The 20,110-nt window shown below is 38.5% G+C and overlaps 1 protein-coding gene across 1 annotated transcript in view; it reads right to left on the bottom strand.

Moving 5' to 3' along the window:
- Positions 1-20,110, bottom strand: part of DNAH12 (dynein axonemal heavy chain 12) — a 233,864-nt gene that overhangs the window by 38,938 nt on the left and 174,816 nt on the right. Inside the window, exons 50-56 of the mRNA XM_036331828.1 lie at positions 15,834-15,965; positions 14,604-14,693; positions 13,439-13,579; positions 10,091-10,332; positions 8,014-8,161; positions 7,109-7,254; positions 185-399 (exon numbers count right to left, since the gene is read on the bottom strand). Of these exons, the coding sequence (XP_036187721.1) occupies positions 185-399; positions 7,109-7,254; positions 8,014-8,161; positions 10,091-10,332; positions 13,439-13,579; positions 14,604-14,693; positions 15,834-15,965 (1,114 nt within the window). The remainder of the gene's footprint in view (positions 1-184; positions 400-7,108; positions 7,255-8,013; positions 8,162-10,090; positions 10,333-13,438; positions 13,580-14,603; positions 14,694-15,833; positions 15,966-20,110) is intronic.

Below are 20,110 nucleotides of genomic sequence, written 5' to 3'. Positions count from 1 at the left end.
AAGAAGGGAGGGCAAAGTTCATTCTTAATACTTGTTCCAAATTTCATTTCATACATAACAATGATATAGAAGTTCAGAGTTATTAACCTCATTATTAAATGTATGTGGTGGTTTTCCTTCCTCAAAGATAAGCCTCAAAGATAACAATCATCTTTCAGTTCAATTAATATTAATTGACTTTTACCTTGTTTAAAAGTTTGTCTAAGTAGTAAAGGCTCCAAAGATGGGTCCAGTTCTTCGCCAACATTCTCTAACAGAAGCGGAGTTCCAAACTGAATACAGTTTTCCAGTGTTCTCATATAGTCTGAATCTGATAGCTTAATAACACTAAGCTGATTATCTTTCTCAGAGTTTTTGATCCACTTATTGGCTTGACCCTGGGGGTCAATCATTAAAGGCCTAAAATACAATAAAAATAATTCTGAGGGGAATAAATAGATATTCATATTTCTTTAAAATTACATAATTTAAATAATAAACATCACCATCAATTTGTGTTTCATAAATATTATCAGGATTAATCTTCACAAAAGTCCTGTGATAAAAGAGTAAAAAAGGAGTTTTAATCTTATTTATTTTTGAAATGAAGAAATTCAGTCTCAGAGAGCACTTTGACCAAGGTTCCATGGATACAAAATTACTTCAATGTCAGAAGTAGGATCTTGTGAACCTGTAAGCTGTGCTCTTCCCAATATAACATATCATCTTCAAGGTAATTTTAATACATGGCATCTGTTAAAATAATGTGAAAAATAATTCTACTTATTTGATAAAAATTTAAAGAGATCTACTAGTCTATAATGGATTTCTTCAGGGTATCAATAGTCATAAACTAAATTCCCAAGTTTAGTCCAATATATGAGATCTATTTAGAAATTTTTTCTATGTAAGTATGATAAAGACTATATTCAAGAATACATGATTCATGGTGTGCTTTCTTCTTCCTCAGTGATAATGCTGTCTTCAGTACAGTGCATTAAATTATCTTTAAAAAATATTAACACAGCCCTGGCCATTTGGCTCAGTTGGTTGAGCGTCACCTCATGCACCAAAAGGTCACTGGTCAGATTCCCAGTCAGGGCACATTCCTGGGGTGTGGGCTTGATCCCCAGCAGGGGGCATGCAGGAGGCAGTCAGTAATGTTTCTCTCCCTTTCCCTTCTTCTCACTCTAAAATAATTTTTTTTTTTTTTTTAAAAAAAAAAGCACAGAAAGGGGAGTTTTCATCCCATGTCAATTTGGCTTTCTCAGACAGTCTCTTTCCATTTTAACAGCTTGTAGGGATAAAATCTTCTTTCTCTTTTCTTATAAATAAGCTCTTTAATCAACTACTCCCAGATATCTCTGTTCTATTTTCTTTCCTTTCCAAAAGACAAAGCAACCCAATACAGCTGCCAGCTTCCTCAGCTCAAATTGTACTGAAATTCTACTGAAAGCACCAAAAGGTCCAGAGACTAGCCAAAATTTACTTTTAATATCACAGCAAACAGAGGAAACAAGTTCTGAAACTGAGAAAGTTATTTTACATACAACTGCTTAAAAGTTGCCTAGTAATTAGACTAAATGCATCAAGGTCCTATTTAGAGAGACTTTTTTCTTCCTTATTCAGTATATGCTTATTATTGGAAAAACACAGTATTTGTTCTTTCCATTGCAAAAAGTAACAATTTCTGTAAATTAATATTTCAATGCTAGTCAATATTCGTAGTAATGCTTAAATCAGGAGTCCTCAAACTTTTTAAACAGGGGGTCAGTTCACTGTCCCTCAGACCATTGGAGGGCCAGACTATAGTTTAAAAAAAAACTATGAACAAATTCCTATGCACACTGCACATATCTTATTTTGAAGTAAAAAACCAAAACGGGAACAAATACAATGTTTGTATTTGCAGGTGGCTGTAGTTTGAGGACCCCTGGCCTAAATCAATGTTCTTAGAATTGCAATAGAGATTCCTTTTTGTTTTAAAACAAATCCAATTCCCACTTAACATAACTTTATGTAAGTACAGTGGGACCTTGACTTATGAGTGTCCCGACTAACGAGTTTTTCGAGATATGAGCCATCTCTCAGCTGATTTTTTGCTTTGAGTTGCGAGCTAAAATTCAGGTTACGAGCCAGCTTCAGATACCCCACCACTAGTTGGCGCAGTGAACATCACAGTGAACGCCACAACATCAGCCCAGCATCATGTGTCTCACTCGTTCACTTTAAGATTTGACATATGAATAATTTGAGTTATGAGCTCCATCACAGAATGAATTAAACTCGTAAGTCAAGGTCCCACTGTATCTATACTAATAAAAAGGTAATATGCTAATTAGACTGGATGTCTTCTGAACATCCTTCCGGACAAAGCCATGGTGGCAGTGGCTGAGGCAGAGGCAGTTAGGGGTGATCAGGCTGGCAGGGGAGAGCAGTTAGGGGAGGTCAGGCCAGCAGGGCAGACCAGTTAGGGGCAATCAGGCCAGCAGGCAGAGTGGTTAGGGGCGATCAGACATGCAGGCAGGTGAGCAGTTAGAAGCCAGCAGTCCAGGATTGCGAGAGGGATGTCTGGCAGTCGGACAACCCCCGAAGGGTCCTGGATTGGAGAGGGTGCAGGCCGGGCTGAGGGACACTACCGCCCCCCCCTCGCCCCCCCCCACCGTATGAATTTCGTGCACTGGACCTCTAGTTACAAATATATCTGGAAAATTGAATTGTGTCCATCAGAGAGATAAGACCATGCCATGGTATTTGTAATCCAAGTGTACCTTATTATAGGTATGAAAATAATTCTCATCTACATTTGAAATCCTTGAACAATCTGAAGAAAGAAGCATTATCCATTTATTCTGACAGAGGTAGTCATTTTGGGGAAAATAAGCTTTACTGTTAAGTTAATAAACAATAGTGAAGCAGCATAGTGCCGGGAGCCGGTCCATCCTTGCTGTTTCAAGGGACCTGGCATATATGGCATACTGTTCTTAATATGTTTGCTCACCTTCTTGGCACTATGTGTTTTAACCAAGGTCACCTCTCTGAGAAAGGTTGTTTCCCCAGGTAGGGATTTTCCCCTGAAGTTAGGGAGGGAATAAAACCCCTTAACTAAGTGCCAGGCGGGTAATTAATCACTTTAACTACAAACAAACATGCTTAAGCTATATAATCTTTACTTCCTGGAATGGAGATAAGAAACGCCCTAACCTTTGGAATAGAGATTGATAGGATTGGAATCAACTGGTATAAATACAGATGTAACAAGACAACAGGACACAGAACCTAGATACAGAACCTAGATACAGAACCTAGACACAGAGCCTAGACACAGAACCTAGAGACAGAACATGGCAAAAGATCCTGGACAGAAACTGGCAACAGAACCTAGAGACAGAACCTAGCAAGAGAACCTGGCTGAAGATCCTAGAGACAGAACCTGGCTACAGAACCTGGATAGAACATGCCAAGAGAATCTGACTAGAACCTGGTGACTGAACCTGGCTGGAGAACCTAGCGAGGGAACATGGCTACAGAACCTGGCTGGAGAACCTGGAGAACCTGGCTGGAGTACCTAGCAAGAGAATATGGACGCAGAACCTGGCTGGAGATCCTAACCAGAACTTCGCTGGAGATCCTGACCAGAACTTGGCTAGAGATCCTGGCTAGGCTGCTGATCAACTGAACGCTGCCTCTGTGTCGTTCCTTCTTCGCTGACTCCATCCACACCTTTGGGGACCCCTGGACCTGCTGGGGTTGGACCCCAGCAGCATAGTATTTTCATCGTGGTTAAAAAGTAAGCAAGTCAGAATTTGAGATATAGACACTAAATGAAGTATTTGAAGATGATAATTATTTAAAAACTAACATTTATTGAGCACTTATATTTAAGCACTTTCTCACAACATTCCTATGAGGAAGAAATTATTATCTTCATTTATAGTTGGTGCACCTGAGGCTCTGAGAGGTCAACTAGTTACCAAAATCTAAAGATAGAAAGCGATAGAGAAAAATTTGATTCCAAATAGCCTGACACCAGTATCTGCACTGCTCTCAACCATTGCACAATATTAGAAACAGACAAACTTCTAGAAATTATGAGCAAGCAAAACAAGGACTGATTAACTATAAGCTATGGTTCTAGCAACCTGATTAGCAAAATAATCTAAAAATCCTCCAGCCACCTAGTTTAATTTATTCACTAGTAGATAAAATATGGAATTTTAAAAATAAATAGTTGACATGCATTTAAGAGACACATACACACATAATACAAACATCCAGAAAAACACAGGTGCCAGAAACACAGACAAAAGAATTCCAGAACAGTAATTGTGTGAGCTGAAATGGTAGCTAGCCTTGGGGAGTATCAATTCTAATAACCTACAGGTGCCTTGAGCCATATGTAGCAAGAAGCTAGAACTGAGAGCCCTGTAGTAAGCTTAAACCCACAAAAGGTTAGTGAAATCATAGAGAGAAAAAATCCCAACTCTATGCATAAAGAGACAAGAAGGAAGTGTTTTGATGCCTGTCTCATCTCTAGCTGGGAAAAAGTCCCCTGAGAATCTGGAACCATGGGTTTACATTTCATGCAGGTATAGGATGCAAGTTTATACTATCTATGTAACCTAGGAACTCCAAGCTGGGAAATTAACATGTATTGGGCCAAAATTATGCCTGGGAATCCTGGAAGAAGGAAGGACAAAACACACATTGTAGCTTGAGCAAGAGCAAAAGAAAAACTTAATCCCAGGGTTGGGTGGGAGTATTGGGCAGAAAAATGTCTTGGGCTAAAAACATTATACCTTTACCAACCTTTACCAAGTAGAGATCTCCCACCCCAGGAGAAGGGTGGGAAACTCCTGTTCAAGACCAACCATAGGTAGAAGGCAGAATTAAGCAGTCATAGGAAGGAGGGGAAGAAAGGCTGAATAAGTCCTAGCCTGCACAAGGGCCTTCCTAAGACTAAGAACCAGAATAACAGAGTCCCACTCTGCCCCCAAAACAAGCACAGAGTACATCCAGGAAGAGTAAAAATGTAGAGAGAGACCACCTCTGTATCAGGGGCATTCAGGTGCTTGTGATGAAAGGTAAGGATTTATTTTTTTTATAATGATAGTCATTTATATCAGCACTGTTTATTGAGTTACCTATCCTTCCTCACTGGTTTGTTTCATTTTTAATATACTTTTATTGATTTCAGAAAGAGGGAGAGATAGAAACATCGATGAGAGAGAATCATTGATCATCTGCCTCCTGCATGCCCCACACTGGGGATCGTCCCCACAACCCGGTATATGCTCTGACTGGGAATTGAACCGTGACCTCCTGGTTCATAGGCTGACACTCAACCACTGAGCCACAATGGTTGGGCCTTCCTCACTGATTTGTAATGCAACTTTAATGTATCTTATATTCCAAAAGAAAACTGAAATTTCCATGATAGTTTTAATATGTTTTATTGACTTTTAGAGAGAGAGGAAGGAAGAGGAATATAGAGATAGAAACATCTATGAGTGAGAAACATCATTGATTGGCTGCCTCCTGCACACCTCCTACTGGGGATAGAGCCCACAACCTGGGCATGTGCTCTGACCAGGAATCAAACTGATGACCTCTTGGTTCCTGGGTTGATGCTCAACTGCTGAGCCACACCGGCAGAGCTTCATTTTTAAAGATCGTGAGTGTGATATCCTATTCCACATTTTACTTAACATAGTGATTAAGAATTGGAAGTTAAATTGCCTGGGTTAAAATTCTAACTCCACCATTCATTAGCTCAGTTATCTTACTAACTTTCAAATTACTAAATCACTCTGGGTCTCAATTTCCTCATCTGTAAAATGGAATAATAATAATAACACCTAACTCAGGAGTTTGTGAGAACATAGGGCACTTAAAACAGTACCTCATGAATGTAAGAGCTCAGTAGTGCCTAACAGTAGGTTTGAGATATGGTCCCAAGAGAAGATTTTTTTTTAAAAATATATTTCACTGATCTTTTACAGAGAAGAAGGGAGAGAGATAGTTAGAAACATCAATGAGAGAGAAACATCGATCAGCTGCCTCCTGCACACCTCCCACTGGGGATGTGCCCGCGACCCAGGCACACGCCCTTGACCGGAATCGAACCTGGGACCCTTCAGTCCGTAGGCCGACGCTCTATCCACTGAGCCAACCCGGTTTCGGCAAGAGAAGATTTTTAAAATTAGATGACAACATGACTGAATAAGCATTTATAGGAAACTATTTCTCAGATGAGAGTAATTTTCCAAAGTAATATAAATGAAAGGATAACAATAAAAACCATTTGGAATATTCATATAATTATCACACTATTGATAGTAATTTTAAAAGGTATCCATGAAACTGCATAAATTATAGTATCTTGAAAATGGACATAAATACCTAGTTAATAAATACACTGAATAGCCAAAAACTAGAAAGAGCCCAGGTGCCCATCGACAGGAGAATGCATAAACAGTGACACAGTCCTACAGTGCAATACCACTCAGCAACAAAAAATAGGCATATCATGGTGTGTAGAAGAAACCTTGCACAAAAGAGTATGTACAGTATGATTTGTTAATATGAAGTTCTAGAACAGTCAAAACTAATCTATGGTGGAAATAATCAGAATAATAATTTCCTATGGTGGGGTGAGGGTGAGGATTTACTGAGAAGGGACATAAGAGAACTTCCTGGAAGTCATGTTCTGTATCTTGACAGAGGTTTGGATTGTATAAGTGCACACTTTTGTATACACTTTGTAAAGAACTCATGGAATGGTGTTCTTAAATATTAGGTATTAAATTTAATGCTAATTTTACCTCAAAAGAAAAAAAGCATACATAATATTGAACTTTAGTTTATGATATACATGGATGAAGTATTAGGGAAACTACATCCATGTCTTCAACTTATTTTGAAACACATAAAAAGGATGATTTGATGAATGGATAGAGGAATGGATAAATATTTGTTAAAACATCAAGAAAAATGAAATGTTAATTTAGGATCTAGGAGGTGGTAGTTATGTGCGTACTTACTCTAAAATCTTTGCAACCTTTCTCTATGTTTGAAAACAACTTTCAAATAAAATTACTGAAAAATAAATATATTTTATGTTCCTTACCAACGCCTGGAGTTATTAACAATCACTCCATTATCTATGGAGAAAGTATCTGTTGGTAATCCAGCAATATTCCAAGCTCTAATTTTTACTGGATCACCCAGGGTCTTACTCAATGAGAACTCCTCTGAACATGGGAATTTTTTCTCCTGTAAGAAATAAACAAATATCTGATATTTTCTTTCATCTTGTTGATCAAAATATTTTTCAAATTAAAATATTGATTTGTCATTAGATATTATTTAATAACTATAAGGAACAGAAAAAAACACCTGAATTGAAAGTTGGACTATCACAGGGATATAAAGCACAGCATAGGGAATATAGTCAACAATCTATAATAATAAAAGTGTAACATGCAAATCGACTGAACGGCCAAACAGCGGAACGACTATCCAGACGTCCTTCTGGATGACCTTCTGGAAGAAGCCGGGGCTGCAGCTGTGGGATCGAGGCAGCTACTGTGTCTGCAAGGGAGGGATCAAGGCCCGGCTGCAAAGGCCTGCTCTTGCACGAATTTCATGCACCAGGCCTCTAGTATAGTAATAACCATGTATAGTGTCAAGGAGGTACTAGGCTTATTGTGGGGATCACCTGTAAGTTATATAAAGATCTAACCACTATGTTGTTCACTTGAAACTATTGTAATATTGAATATCAACTGTAATTGAACAATTTTAAAAATTGTAAAAAGAAAGTAAAAAATAAAATATATTAGAAGAAGAAGAAAAAAAAGAGAAAGTTATACTATGGAAGTACTTTACTGATCCAACAAGAAGGAAAAAAAGACCTTATACTTTCAGTTATTTCTTCACTTCTCTGTCCTTATTATCATCTTTCCCCCCCAAATATCCCAACTTATTATTTGAATGATCTAAAAAGAAACGTATGAAATATAAAACCATTACCTTGCACAACATGCTCCAATTTTCTGTACATGTTTGTCGAAAGCCAGAAGTAAAAGCACCAAGGTAGGCTATTACTCCTGCTGATACCAAGACATCGCCAGTCAAATTTTCATATACTATTTGGAGGTCATCTGCAGCTTGAGACCATCTATGAGATAAACCAAAGGTAAAATAGCCTTACCATAGAGAATGATGGAAGACAGTAATTGAAAGGGCAAGGAGCTTCTAGCTCAGATTCTATAACAAAAAGCCGTGAAATATTGGACACTTGCTTACCTATAAAATGAGATCAGGTCCCTTATAGCTCTAGCATGCTCTAACACATATCTATGCTAAACAAATGACAATCCACCTTTCACTATCAGAATATTAGGTGTTGTTGTTGTTTTCAGAATTTGGCCCTTCAGAATAAGCAGAAACAAAACCCCCCAGCATTTTGTCTAATAATTTTCTTCAGGATGATTTGGTCTAGTTGTTACAGGATAGGAGAGATCTTCTCTTCCCCGGTTGCTAGTATGGTTGGATTTCTTGCAATATCCCAAGAAAAAAATTTTCTAAGACTCATATTGGAGAACAAATTATTTTTATTTGGGTGGAATTAAATCCCTGAGTTTCCAAAGTCCCATTTCCCTTAGTCCAGTCATAGAAGAAGTGTAGCTGGGGCCAGTCTCTAGAGTTTCCTTTCCATATTGGAGCAGAATCAAGTCCAGCATCAGGCTAGCTTAGCTTGTGTTTCCCAAAGCAGTCCATTTGTCCATTATATATGCGGTCCACATGGCTGTGGACCATAGGACAAATACAAGGAAGCAGGAGCAAAAGGAAGCACAAGCCAAGAGTCAAGTGCAACAAGAAAGAGAATTCCTTTGTTTAGGGGATTATGTATTTGCAAATTTTTGTGGGCTTGCAGTGATGATGCCCATTCTGACCAACTATCTCTGTCCCTAGGTTTTACTGACAGGCACCTCTCCTAGTCCCTGGTCACTCCAACTTTCCTGGGCATGTGTCTATCTTCCTTTTGTTCTGCCCGCTTCCACAAGTACTTTGCAGAGAACATAGCAGTGGTTCCCTGGGGAGTGTAAAGTTGCAGCTTCCTGGTGAAGCTGCCTAAATGACATGCCTATAATGTCTGGTTTTCCCCTTTGTTCCTTTCCTATTATTAATAACTAGCTAATTACGATGGTATCATAGTGGTTTCAGTATTTACTGTTTCAGTATTTTTTGTTAGTCTGCAATTCATTACCCAAAATTATATTTAAGTTGTATAGAAGATGATATACTATTGCTAGGGTTAATATTTTTCCATTTAATGAAAACTTTGCGAAGAAAGTACATTCCAAAACCATCACATCTGCACTACGAAGGTAAAGGCATATTACTTTATCATGCTATTCATTCAACAAATATAATTAATAAGTGAGGTAGCAGGCTGGCCAGTACAAATAAGTAATTAGAACAAAACCAACTGGCATGGTTAGATCAAGCCAGTTATATCCTCTTTGAAATAAATTTCAACAGAGTGAGCCATATATCCATTACTCTCCACCCCCAACATTTTATCATGAAAAATTTTGAACATATATGTAAAACTAGAAAGACCTGTACAGTGATTACCCACCTACTCACCATTTAGATTAAAAATTACCATTTCCTGCCCTGGCCAGTATGGCTAAGTTGGTTGGAGCATTACCCCATACACCAAAAGGTGGTGGATTTGATTCCTGTCAGGGCACATACCTAGGATGTGGTTTTGATCCACACTCGGGGCATGTGTGGAGTGCAACAAGTCAATGTTTCTCTCTCACATAGATGTTCCTCTTTCTCTCCTTCCCTCTCTCTAAAATCAATAAAAATGATCACTTCCCTTATTTGCTTCTCTTTTTAAACATTTGAAAGCAAGTTCCAAACAATGTTTTTTGACATTGATATTCTTTTTGGAGAACCTTGGCTAGGTGCCTTGTAGAATGTCCCATATTTTCAACCAGACATTTTAAAATCAATGATCATAATAAATATCAAATAAAGTCACATATTCAAGCCTGACATTTTTATATGTTGCTAAAATAAGCAGAAATATGACCTTGATTTTTCTCCACCCAGTCCTCCAATTAGTTTTGAGGCTCTTTCAAGCTTCTTAGCACACAGTTCCACCTGATCTTCTAAACGAGCCTTTTCCTCAGTTTTTTCAGAAAATATATTTTGTAAATTTTCCAAATGATGTTCAACTTCTGCCAATTCTGTTCTCTTCTGATTCAAAATTTCCATTATCTCAGCTAAGCCCTTCTGAGCTTCTGTTAAACGGGCTTTCTTAGGAGCCACTACCTGTTTGGGAATAATATATGATATAGCTGTGATGTATACTCTGTAAAATTGACATCTTATATAATCCTTTATAGATATTATGAATTTAAAACATTTATTATTATAAATTCACTTGTTACTTATAATAAAAAATTATATAAAATAAACATTTTGCCTTAAATCTTACATCTTTTTATACATAAGTAAATTAAAATATCTTTATATATTTTGTAAAATATATAAATCATTCTGGACTAGTACACTGTCATATGTAAAACAGATAAATTATTCTGAACCAACAAAATGTCACAATATGTAGCAAAAAAAAATGACACAATATATGTCTCTAAATAAGTTGCCATTGAACAGTTGCCAAAAACAGAGAAAAATATGTAATCAAATTATAAATGTTTAAAATACATGAATGTGCTTTTTGTTGGTGTTGGTTTTCTATTTTGTTTTGTTCTTTGCATTTCCAAGTCTGTGATCTTCTCAGTCAGGTGAGACCTTGATGTTCAATTTCACTACCAAAACTGAATTTTCCTCAATAAATCTTGAAAAGCCACATTTTTGTTGAGAGAAAAAGTTCTAATTTTATTATGCTCATTAGTGTATCAAGAAAGGGGTTTACCAAGCAAATGAGAAACAGACTCATAGAAACAGAAGAGAGGGGAGGAGGGTCAGGAAGCTAGGTGAAAAGGTAAAGGGATTAAGCAGTACAAATTGATGGTTGCAAAACAGTCACAGAGATGTGGATTGCAGCATGGAGAATATATTCAGCAATGTTGAGATAACGGGGTATGGGGCCAGCTGGGTGCTTAGGGCAGCCAGGGACCACTCTGAGGAGAGCATGGTTTTCCAGCCACTTTGCTGTAGATCTGAAACTGGTGCATAATGAATGTAAACTGTGGCTGGAAAAAAGAAAAAAAGAATAGGGTTTGCAACTTTATCTTTGAGTGTACTATAAGCCATTGGTAGGAAGAATTTAGATGACCAAAGAGAGTATGTATATTTGAAAGAAGGGAAACCTAAGCCTTCTGCCATGAATAAATGTGAAGGCAAAGAGGAAAAAGGGAGGCACGGTATCAGACACTGAATGTCTCACTATCTCTTCTATTGGCTGAAATCTTGAAGGGGGATATCCTATATAATAAAGAGATAATATGCAAATTAACCCTCATGCCCTCACAAGATGGCTGCCTACGAACAGGCCGGCAGGGGGGTTAGTGAGGGACGACCAAACGACTGAACAGCAGGCTGTGTGGTACGACCAGGCCAGCGGGGGAGCCATGAGGGGCAACCAGGCCTGCGGGGGGGGGGCAGTTAGGGGCAATTAGGCTGGCAGTGGGGGCAGTAAGGGGCAACTAGGCCAGCGGGAGGGGGGCAGTTGGGGGTGACCAGGCCAGCAGAGGGGGGCAGTAAAGGTGACCTGGAGGGGCCATGAGGGGAAACCAGGTCAACAGAGGCCACCAGGTCGGCAGGGGGGACAGTAAGGGTGACCATGCCGGCAGGGGTGGCAGTTAGGAGCAACCAGGTTGGCAGGAAGAGGGCAGTTGGGGGTGACCTGGCTGGCAACAGGGGGAAGTTAGGGGCGACCAGGCCAGCAGGGGGGATAGTTTAGGGGCAATCAGGCCAGCATGCGGAGGCAGTGAGGGGTGATCAGGCAGGCAGGGGCAAGGGGGCAGTTAGGGGCGACCAGGCAGGCAGGCAGGTGAGCAATTAGGAGCCAGCGGTCCAGGATTGTGAGAGGGATGTCTGACTGCCGGCCCTGGGATCGGGTCTAAACAGGCAGTCAGACATCCCCCAAGGGGTCCCAGTTTGGAGAGGGTGCAGGCTGGGCTGAGGGGACTACCCTCCCACCCCCATGTATGAATTTCATGCACCGGCCTCTGGTATTAAATAAATAGATAAAAAGTAGGAAAACCCACTTTCTACTTTTGACTTTGGAGACCTTGCTGGATACCTCCCTTTAACACTGAATTAAAATGGTAGTGTGGAGGTGTAGACTGGGAAGTCAGGAAAGAACCTGAATACTTTGGCTTCTCTGCTTAATGGAAAGGATCCAGAAGATTCTACATGTCTTGTGGGTTAAGAGCTTGCAGACCTGGTATGAGACTACTGTGGGGAGGGACAAGAGGTTCAATGGAAGAGCATACCAAGTAAAATTAATTTTATTTCTTTAACAGGTGTATACAGGTCTACTCCTCTGAAACTAACATTATTAGGAGTACCTACCCAATTGTTACAGCTGATCACTCATTCTATACTCAGGTTGTTCTAAACACATGCTACCATGTATGTTTACCTGCCTTTTTATTTATATTTCCTGCTTCCCTGGGTAGAATTCTGCAAGCTACAGTGTTTTCCTGGTCCTCTGCTAGCCAAATTTACAAAATGCTCTTAAAATCATTCTCTGCTCTCCCAGGAAGTTGGCCCCAGGGGCTACTCCATAACAGGTTTCCTTTCAATGCATGCCATTGCTTTAGGGGATCTTCCCATGCTCTACCTCTTAACCCTACTTGGCTCTTCTTACTTCTAATCCTTTGAATTATTTTTTTAATCTGTCACTTCGCCCTTTAAGTTTTGGATTTTTCTGTTTCTGCCCATCCCTCATCAAACTCCAATTCTCTTTTGGCCCAGGTTCCAATGGTTATAGGTCAGTCTGGCCAATTTCAGTGGTCATCCCTGCTCCCATAGCACCACCACTCACACAGCCCCATCCAGGGTATATCACATCAAAGTATTCTCTTCACCTACTAGATCAGGGGTGGGCAAACTTTTTGACTCGAGGGCCACAATGGGTTCTTAAACTGGACCGGAGGGCCGGAACAAAAGCATGGATGGAGTGTTTGTGTGAACTAATATAAATTCAAAGTAAACATCATTACATAAAAGGGTACAGTCTTTTTTTTCAATAGTTTTATTCATTTCAAACGGGCCGGATCCAGCCTGCGGGCTGTACTTTGCCCACAGCTGTACTAGATACTTGATGTCTGATGTTTATGCTGCAGCAGGACAATTCTTTCTGGTAGCACTTTTAGAAAAGTCTTAACTAGCAAATACATGCATAGATTTTAATTTCTGGGAATATTTCAATAGAAAATGGATATGTTGATCCTCAAAATACCTTTGCAACTCTGTCATATACTTCCATAGCCATGATCCATTTACACAGACCCTCAGCTGCAGAAGAAGCCTTAGCAATCTTAGGGGGGTCAAATTCAGGGTTTGTTAAATAGTCACCACGAATCTTCTGCATGACATTCACCTACAAAACAAAGATTTAGATCAGATCTTAAAGTTTCAACATATATTACACAATTATGAGGTGAAAAATAATCACACATAGTAAAAAAATTTTGTATAAAAAAGTTATGTTGTCTTTAAAAACCAGTCAGTACTTTGAGATAATTTTAAAATAAGCATAATTATAGCTGAAATATAAGTCATTTTTGAGCAAAATATGCAAACTTGTTATAGATATTGAGGGAAAATATTTCTTCTAAAAAAATTAAAAGACTTTTGCGGATTAAGAAAACATGAAGACAAGAAGAAAGGACAATTAAATATTAATAAATAAACAAAGGTACAGATGGAAAAGAATGATATATACTTTATCTCTCATAAATTTGTGTATCTGGTTAATAAACTATTATATGAAAACTCTTAAAGAATTTTTACGCCGAAACCGGTTTGGCTCAGTGGATAGAGCGTCGGCCTGCGGACTGAAGGGTCCCGGGTTCGATTCCGGTCAAGGGCATGTACCTGGGTTGCGGGCACATCCCCAGTGGGGGGTGTGCAGGAGGCAGCTGATCGATGTTTCTCTCTCATCGATGTTTCTAGCTCTCTATCTCTCTCCCTTCCTCTCTATAAAAAAATCAATAAAATATATTAAAAAAAAAGAATTTTTACACTAAAACAGTAAATTATTAAATGACTTTCAGTGGTTGGCAATAAGAGTGGGTCTATGAATTATGAGAATTCATAAAATAGTAACAAATGGAATGTCCCTTTATTATTTTAATCCAAAATGGAATATCTCCTTGTTTTATACTAGAAGCCCAATGACAAACTTCGTGCAAGGGCCTTGGCCCCAGCCCCCGCCTGCTGCTGCTGTGGCCAGGGGGCCTCTGTTGCCCCTGCCTTGGCCTCCACCCGCCGTGGCTTTGTCCGGACGTCCGGTCTAATTAGCATATTATGCTCTTATTATTATAGGTAGTATCACATAATATTAAAGATCTTATACATCTCAGCAAAGTTACATTTAGTAAAAAAAATTCAATGAAACTCACTGGAATGTTGTCCTTGTCATATTCTTTCAAATCTCTTAAGAAATTCATATCTCCCAGAAGTTTTTTGCTAGGCCCCCAGTAATCAAATATCTATAAATAAAATTTTGCAAACTTATTAAATGTATAATTAAAGATGGTTTCTATAAGATTTTTCTTCTTGAAGTTTAAGATATACTTTCCAGAAAAACTATATACTGTGAAAATATTAACTTTTGTCTTCTTGGAAATAAAAGACTCCTCTCCCCAAGATCCTGTTTTACATATCAAATGTTTAAAATTTGAACATGAAATTACACATTAAATTATAAAAATTAAACATTGAAAGAGAAATGATACGTGGTGTGTGAGTGTGTGTGTGTCAATGAAAATAACTTGGTTAGGTAAGAGCCTATTTATTTTCTTTATTATCTCAAAGGAGGATAGAATGACCAAAAAAATAATCTCAATTCTCCAATTCAGGGATTCTAACCCAAGTATAAAAACCTAAAAAGAAAATAAGTCTATAACTTTACTTTAGGATGGATGCAATGCCTTCCTTTTTTAAGGGATATAGCCTTGAATAATAAATGATCTGTAACAGCTAATTTGTATTGTGAGCTTACTGTTTGTAAAGCTTTATATATAAGAGCTTTATATGTATTAACTAATCTAATTCTCATTAATTTTATGAGGCAAGTACTATGATAACCCTCTTTTTTTCCTTTCATGTATTTATTTTTTGATAACTCTTTTTTTATAGTTTCACAGAGATTAAGCATATTGCTGAAGATCACATTACTGATAGGATTGGGATTCCTGAAGACAGGCATTCTGGCTCCAGAGCACATGCTTTTAACAACCTCACTAGACTGTAACACAGCAGAATTTTGAATACTCAGAAACAACACCAATGTGGTTATACTATATATCAGATTCTTGAGAATCCTTGCTGGAAAAGCACAGGAATCCCAGTGCTCATTCAATCCCAACCCCATGAGAGTGAGGATCCCTACATAGGCAGAAAAGGAGATGGAATCAATTGGATCCACATTTTTCTGATGCTATACTGCCTTAGCTTTGCTCTGGAATAAATATAGATAATGTTTTCCATAATTTATTCTGAATCCATTTAATCTGGAAGACAATGTTTCTTCCCTGGACTGGGTACTATTGACATTTAACCTGACAGTAGTTGCTATAAAGTATTCTGTACATTCATGCACATAATTTAAATCTGTGTCTAGTTATTACCTTTCCTCCAGTTCCTGAAGGATCTGTAATTTTTTCTGGTTTTATATCTTTCATGACACAAATAGCAGCCATAACTAGCTTAACACCAGATGGAGGATTCTTCATTGATTTCACAATTGTAATGTCAGCTGGCTAAATTGAAAGAAAATAGGATATCTTCAGAATAGTTTATTTCTAAATAGTACACTTTTAAAATAATATTGGAGAAATGCATCAATTTTCATTTGAAATTGTAATTGTTTTTTGCTTTGCATTACTATAATAAACAATAGAGAATTTAGCGCAGATTAACAGCAATGGTGTTCAAACATCTGGAAGATTATAGATCCTTATGAGAATATTATGACAGCTATAAACTTTCCAGAAAATATATTTTTTTTTCACATAAACACAAAATTTGTATGTAATCACACACCAAGCCCTTACATGGAACCCAGGTTAAGAACCCTAGTTTAGACAAAGACTTAATTCTATATTTTCTTATATGTAAACTAGAGGCCCAATGCATGAAATCATGCAAGCGTAGGCCTTCCTTCCCCTGGCTGCTGGCACTGGCTTCCTTCTGGCACCCGGGACCTGGGCTTCCCTCACAGCCCTGGCTTCGTCCAGAAGGTCGTCCGGGAGGACGTCCAGTCTAAATAGCATATAACGCTTTTATTATTATAGATATTAGAGGCCTGGTGCACAAATTCGTGCACCAGTGGGGTCCCTCGGCCTGGCCTGTGTGATTGGGCCGAAACCGACTTTCTGACATCCCCTGAGGGGTGCTGGATTGCGAGAGGGTGCAGGCCAGGCTGAGGGACCCCACCACTGCACGATTGGGGCTGGGGAGGGAGAGTGGGAGGGCTCCAAGGCAAGTCCAGCCCGTCTCACTCAGTCCCTTAGCTGGACCCCAGCAGCAAGCTAACCAACCAGTTGGAGTGTCTGCCCCCTGATGGTCAATGCACATCATAGCAACTGGTCAACCGGTCAACTATCTGCCCCCTAGTAGTCAGTGCACATCATATGAAGTGGTTGAGTAGCCTTAACATATCATTAGCATATTATGCTTTGATTGGTTGAACGGATGACCAGATGACTGGAAACTTAGCATATTAGGCTTTTATTATATAGGATTAGTTTTAACTCCCTCCCCCCAAAATGTAAGCAGAGGTAGGTACCAATTCCAAACTTATTTTTTAAAAAGGTATATATTGTTATGACAGATACAATAGATTCACTTACTTAATATCCACTCCAATATCCTCTGACCTCTCTTGCAATTGCTAGAAAGCTAACAACTATATATTTTAGTTTCCCATGCAACTAGAGTTGTGAGAGGTCATTAGGTTCCACCATCAGATCACTTGAATGATAAAAGAACTCAGAATGAGTAAGTGGGGAAATGGGCAGAGTGTGAGACATCTATTTTGCCCACATGGATTATAGTAGAGATGGTGTAGCTCTGTAGGAAGGCTCTGAAAGCTTTTGATTCAGAGGGTCCTCTGGTAGACTATTTCTGCAATTGGGCTTTGAATCATTCCTGACAGCTCAGCCTATGATCTGTTTCTTCAGCTCTTCCAACAATTCTATAATCCATTTGTAAAATTCTCGAAAGAGTACTATCTGCTTATACTAAATAGAGTCAATTCTCTTCTCTGCAACTGAACCCTAAGTCATATCAAATACAATATTTGACACCAAGAATGGTGCAAGCAACAAACTCACAATGAAAGGAGAACCTAATATTGATTAAATCCAATAGCTGGAGGGGTTTGAAAACATTAAGAATCCTGTGAGTTTCAGAGAATGGAGTACTGAATGTCCATGTGATAAAATAGTTACTTAGATTAATGCTCATGATCATCTACAATGGAGTGCTTATTAAAAACAAGGCTTTGTCAGAAGGACTGACTGCTATGATAAATGTCTAAGGAGAAAATGAAGAAAGACCACTAGATAGAATGTGGCCTTTAAATGTGCCAGAGAGCAGACAGGAAGAAAATAAGCTCAGGGTTTTTAATTCCTGACTCACAGCACAGTGAGAGCACTAGGACATTTCTATAAATGCCCTGAAATAATCTCATGTCTTGCCTGGCTGGCGTGGCTCAGTGGTGAGCATCGACCTATGAACCAGGAGGTCAGAGTTCGATTCCCAGTTGAGGCACGTGCCTGGGTTGCAGGCTTGAAACCCAGTGTGGGGCGTGCAGGAGGCAGCTGGTCAATGATTCTCTCTCATCATTGATGTTTCTATCTCTTTCCCTTCATCTCTGAAATCAATAAAAATAAATAAAAATCATCTCATATCTTAAAACTACAAGGCTGATCTTAACTGAAAATCAGATAGAATTTGGTCCTGTGAGATGCTGAATTATCCATCCGTTGAACTCATCATCTTGTCAGGTCACTTACATTAAAGTTAGGGCACTGATTAGAAAAAAAGGCAAGTAGGTAAATTTGGTTTTAATGTAAAAACTCACTACATTATTCTTTGTATTAATTTGCTATGGATATTGAAAACATTTTTTATACATTGGTAGTGGCTTATGGATTGTGGTCAGGCCAAGTAGGTCTAAATTTTCTCACTAATTCACTTAATAAATACTTAGAGCCCTAGCTGGTGTTGTTGAGTGGTTAGAGTGTCATACCACACCAGAGGGTTGCGGGTTCGATTCCCAGTCAAGGGCATGTACCTGGGTTGCAGGTTCGATCCCCAGACCTTTAGTATTTCTTTAATATAAGCAAAGCAAAAATAGAAATACTTTTACCATAAATCCTTTAATTATTCTCTCCTATTGATTACAAAGGTTAAATGAATAAACAGCCTGAATCTCTGCCTAAAGTTTTAAAAAATTTTGCAATGTCTAAGAATTGCTTTTTTTTTTTTTTTTAATTGGATACAAGCATTTTATGGCTTTGGGCCAACAGAAGCATAAGTTGTTAGTGTGGGGTTTTTTTTGGAGTAATTTATCTTTTAAAAAAAATTATTGATTTCAGAGAGGAAAGGAGAGGGAGAGAGAGGGATAGAAACATCAATGATGAGAGAGAAACATTGATCGGCTGCCTCCTGCATGTCCCCTACTGGGGATCGAGCCTGCAACCCAGGCATGTATCCTTGACTGGAATCAAACCTGGGGCCTTTTAGTCCACAAGCTGACGCTTTATCCACTGAGCTATACCAGCTAGGACTAGTAGTAATTTAAATAGATTTTTGTATTAGATCTGAAAATGTTGCCTTTTTAATTAAAAAGTTATCAATATTTAAATTGTTAGCCTTAGGTTGTTAATCTTATATATGTCATGACAGTGACATACAGTGGGTTTTGATACATGTAACACATGGAATATCGCATTGTGGTAAGAATTTGTCATAACAATAGATTGTTGTGTGCTGTTTAAATAATAACCAACGTATTAAACCAAAGTATTGCCATACATTAGTACCATTTTATGTAAGTTATTTAGAAGTTGCATTCTTTTCTTCATTGGATTATTTTTATGACTAATGAGAAGAAAACAAGGCTATAATAAATTGTCTTTTAAGAAAATTTAAAGTAATTTGGTCTCTGAGGAGATTTTTAATGTATTGAGAGAATTCAACAGGCAAGTGTTATTTCAGCACCATTTGTGATAGCTCTCTGTGTTTTGTTATGAGTTTATGTTAATCAACAATCTGTTTTTATAGCATAGTTTTTTGTAAGTTATGTTGCTAGAATATTCCACTTGTGGGATCATGGCTTTTTCTCTGACACTATTGTATCTTTTTAATTCTTCCATAAAGTATTGTTTTAATTAGAAAAAAAAGAAGGCAAAGAGTGGTCTGAATATACTGAACCACCATACTACACTGGGCCTCCCTAGTCAACATAAGCTATTTTTCCTGCTCCCTTTGATGAGATTGTTCTGGTCTTGCCTAAAGTCTTATAAAGCTCTGGCCAGATAGTTCAGTTGGTTAGAGCATCACACGCCAAGATTGTGGGTTTGATCCCCAGTCAAGGTTGTAGGTTTAATCCTCAGGGCACATACATGAATCAACCAGTGAACACATAAATAAATGGAACAAACTGGCCTCTCTCTCATTCTCTCTCTCATCACTAAAAACAAAGAGATACTTTCAGTCTGCAGGCTGACGCTCTATCCCTGTGATCCCACTTCTAGGAATATATCCCAAGAAATCAGAAACACCAATCAGAAAGGATATATGCACCCCTATGTTCATAGCAGCACAATTCACCATAGCTAAGATCTGGAAACAGCCTAAGTGCCCATCAGTAGATGAATGGATTAGAAAACTGTGG

This window comes from Myotis myotis, unplaced genomic scaffold (assembly GCF_014108235.1).
Source record: "Myotis myotis isolate mMyoMyo1 unplaced genomic scaffold, mMyoMyo1.p scaffold_m19_p_13, whole genome shotgun sequence".
Classification (NCBI taxonomy): domain Eukaryota; kingdom Metazoa; phylum Chordata; class Mammalia; order Chiroptera; family Vespertilionidae; genus Myotis; species Myotis myotis.
This window is presented reverse-complemented; position numbering and strand designations above follow the sequence as displayed.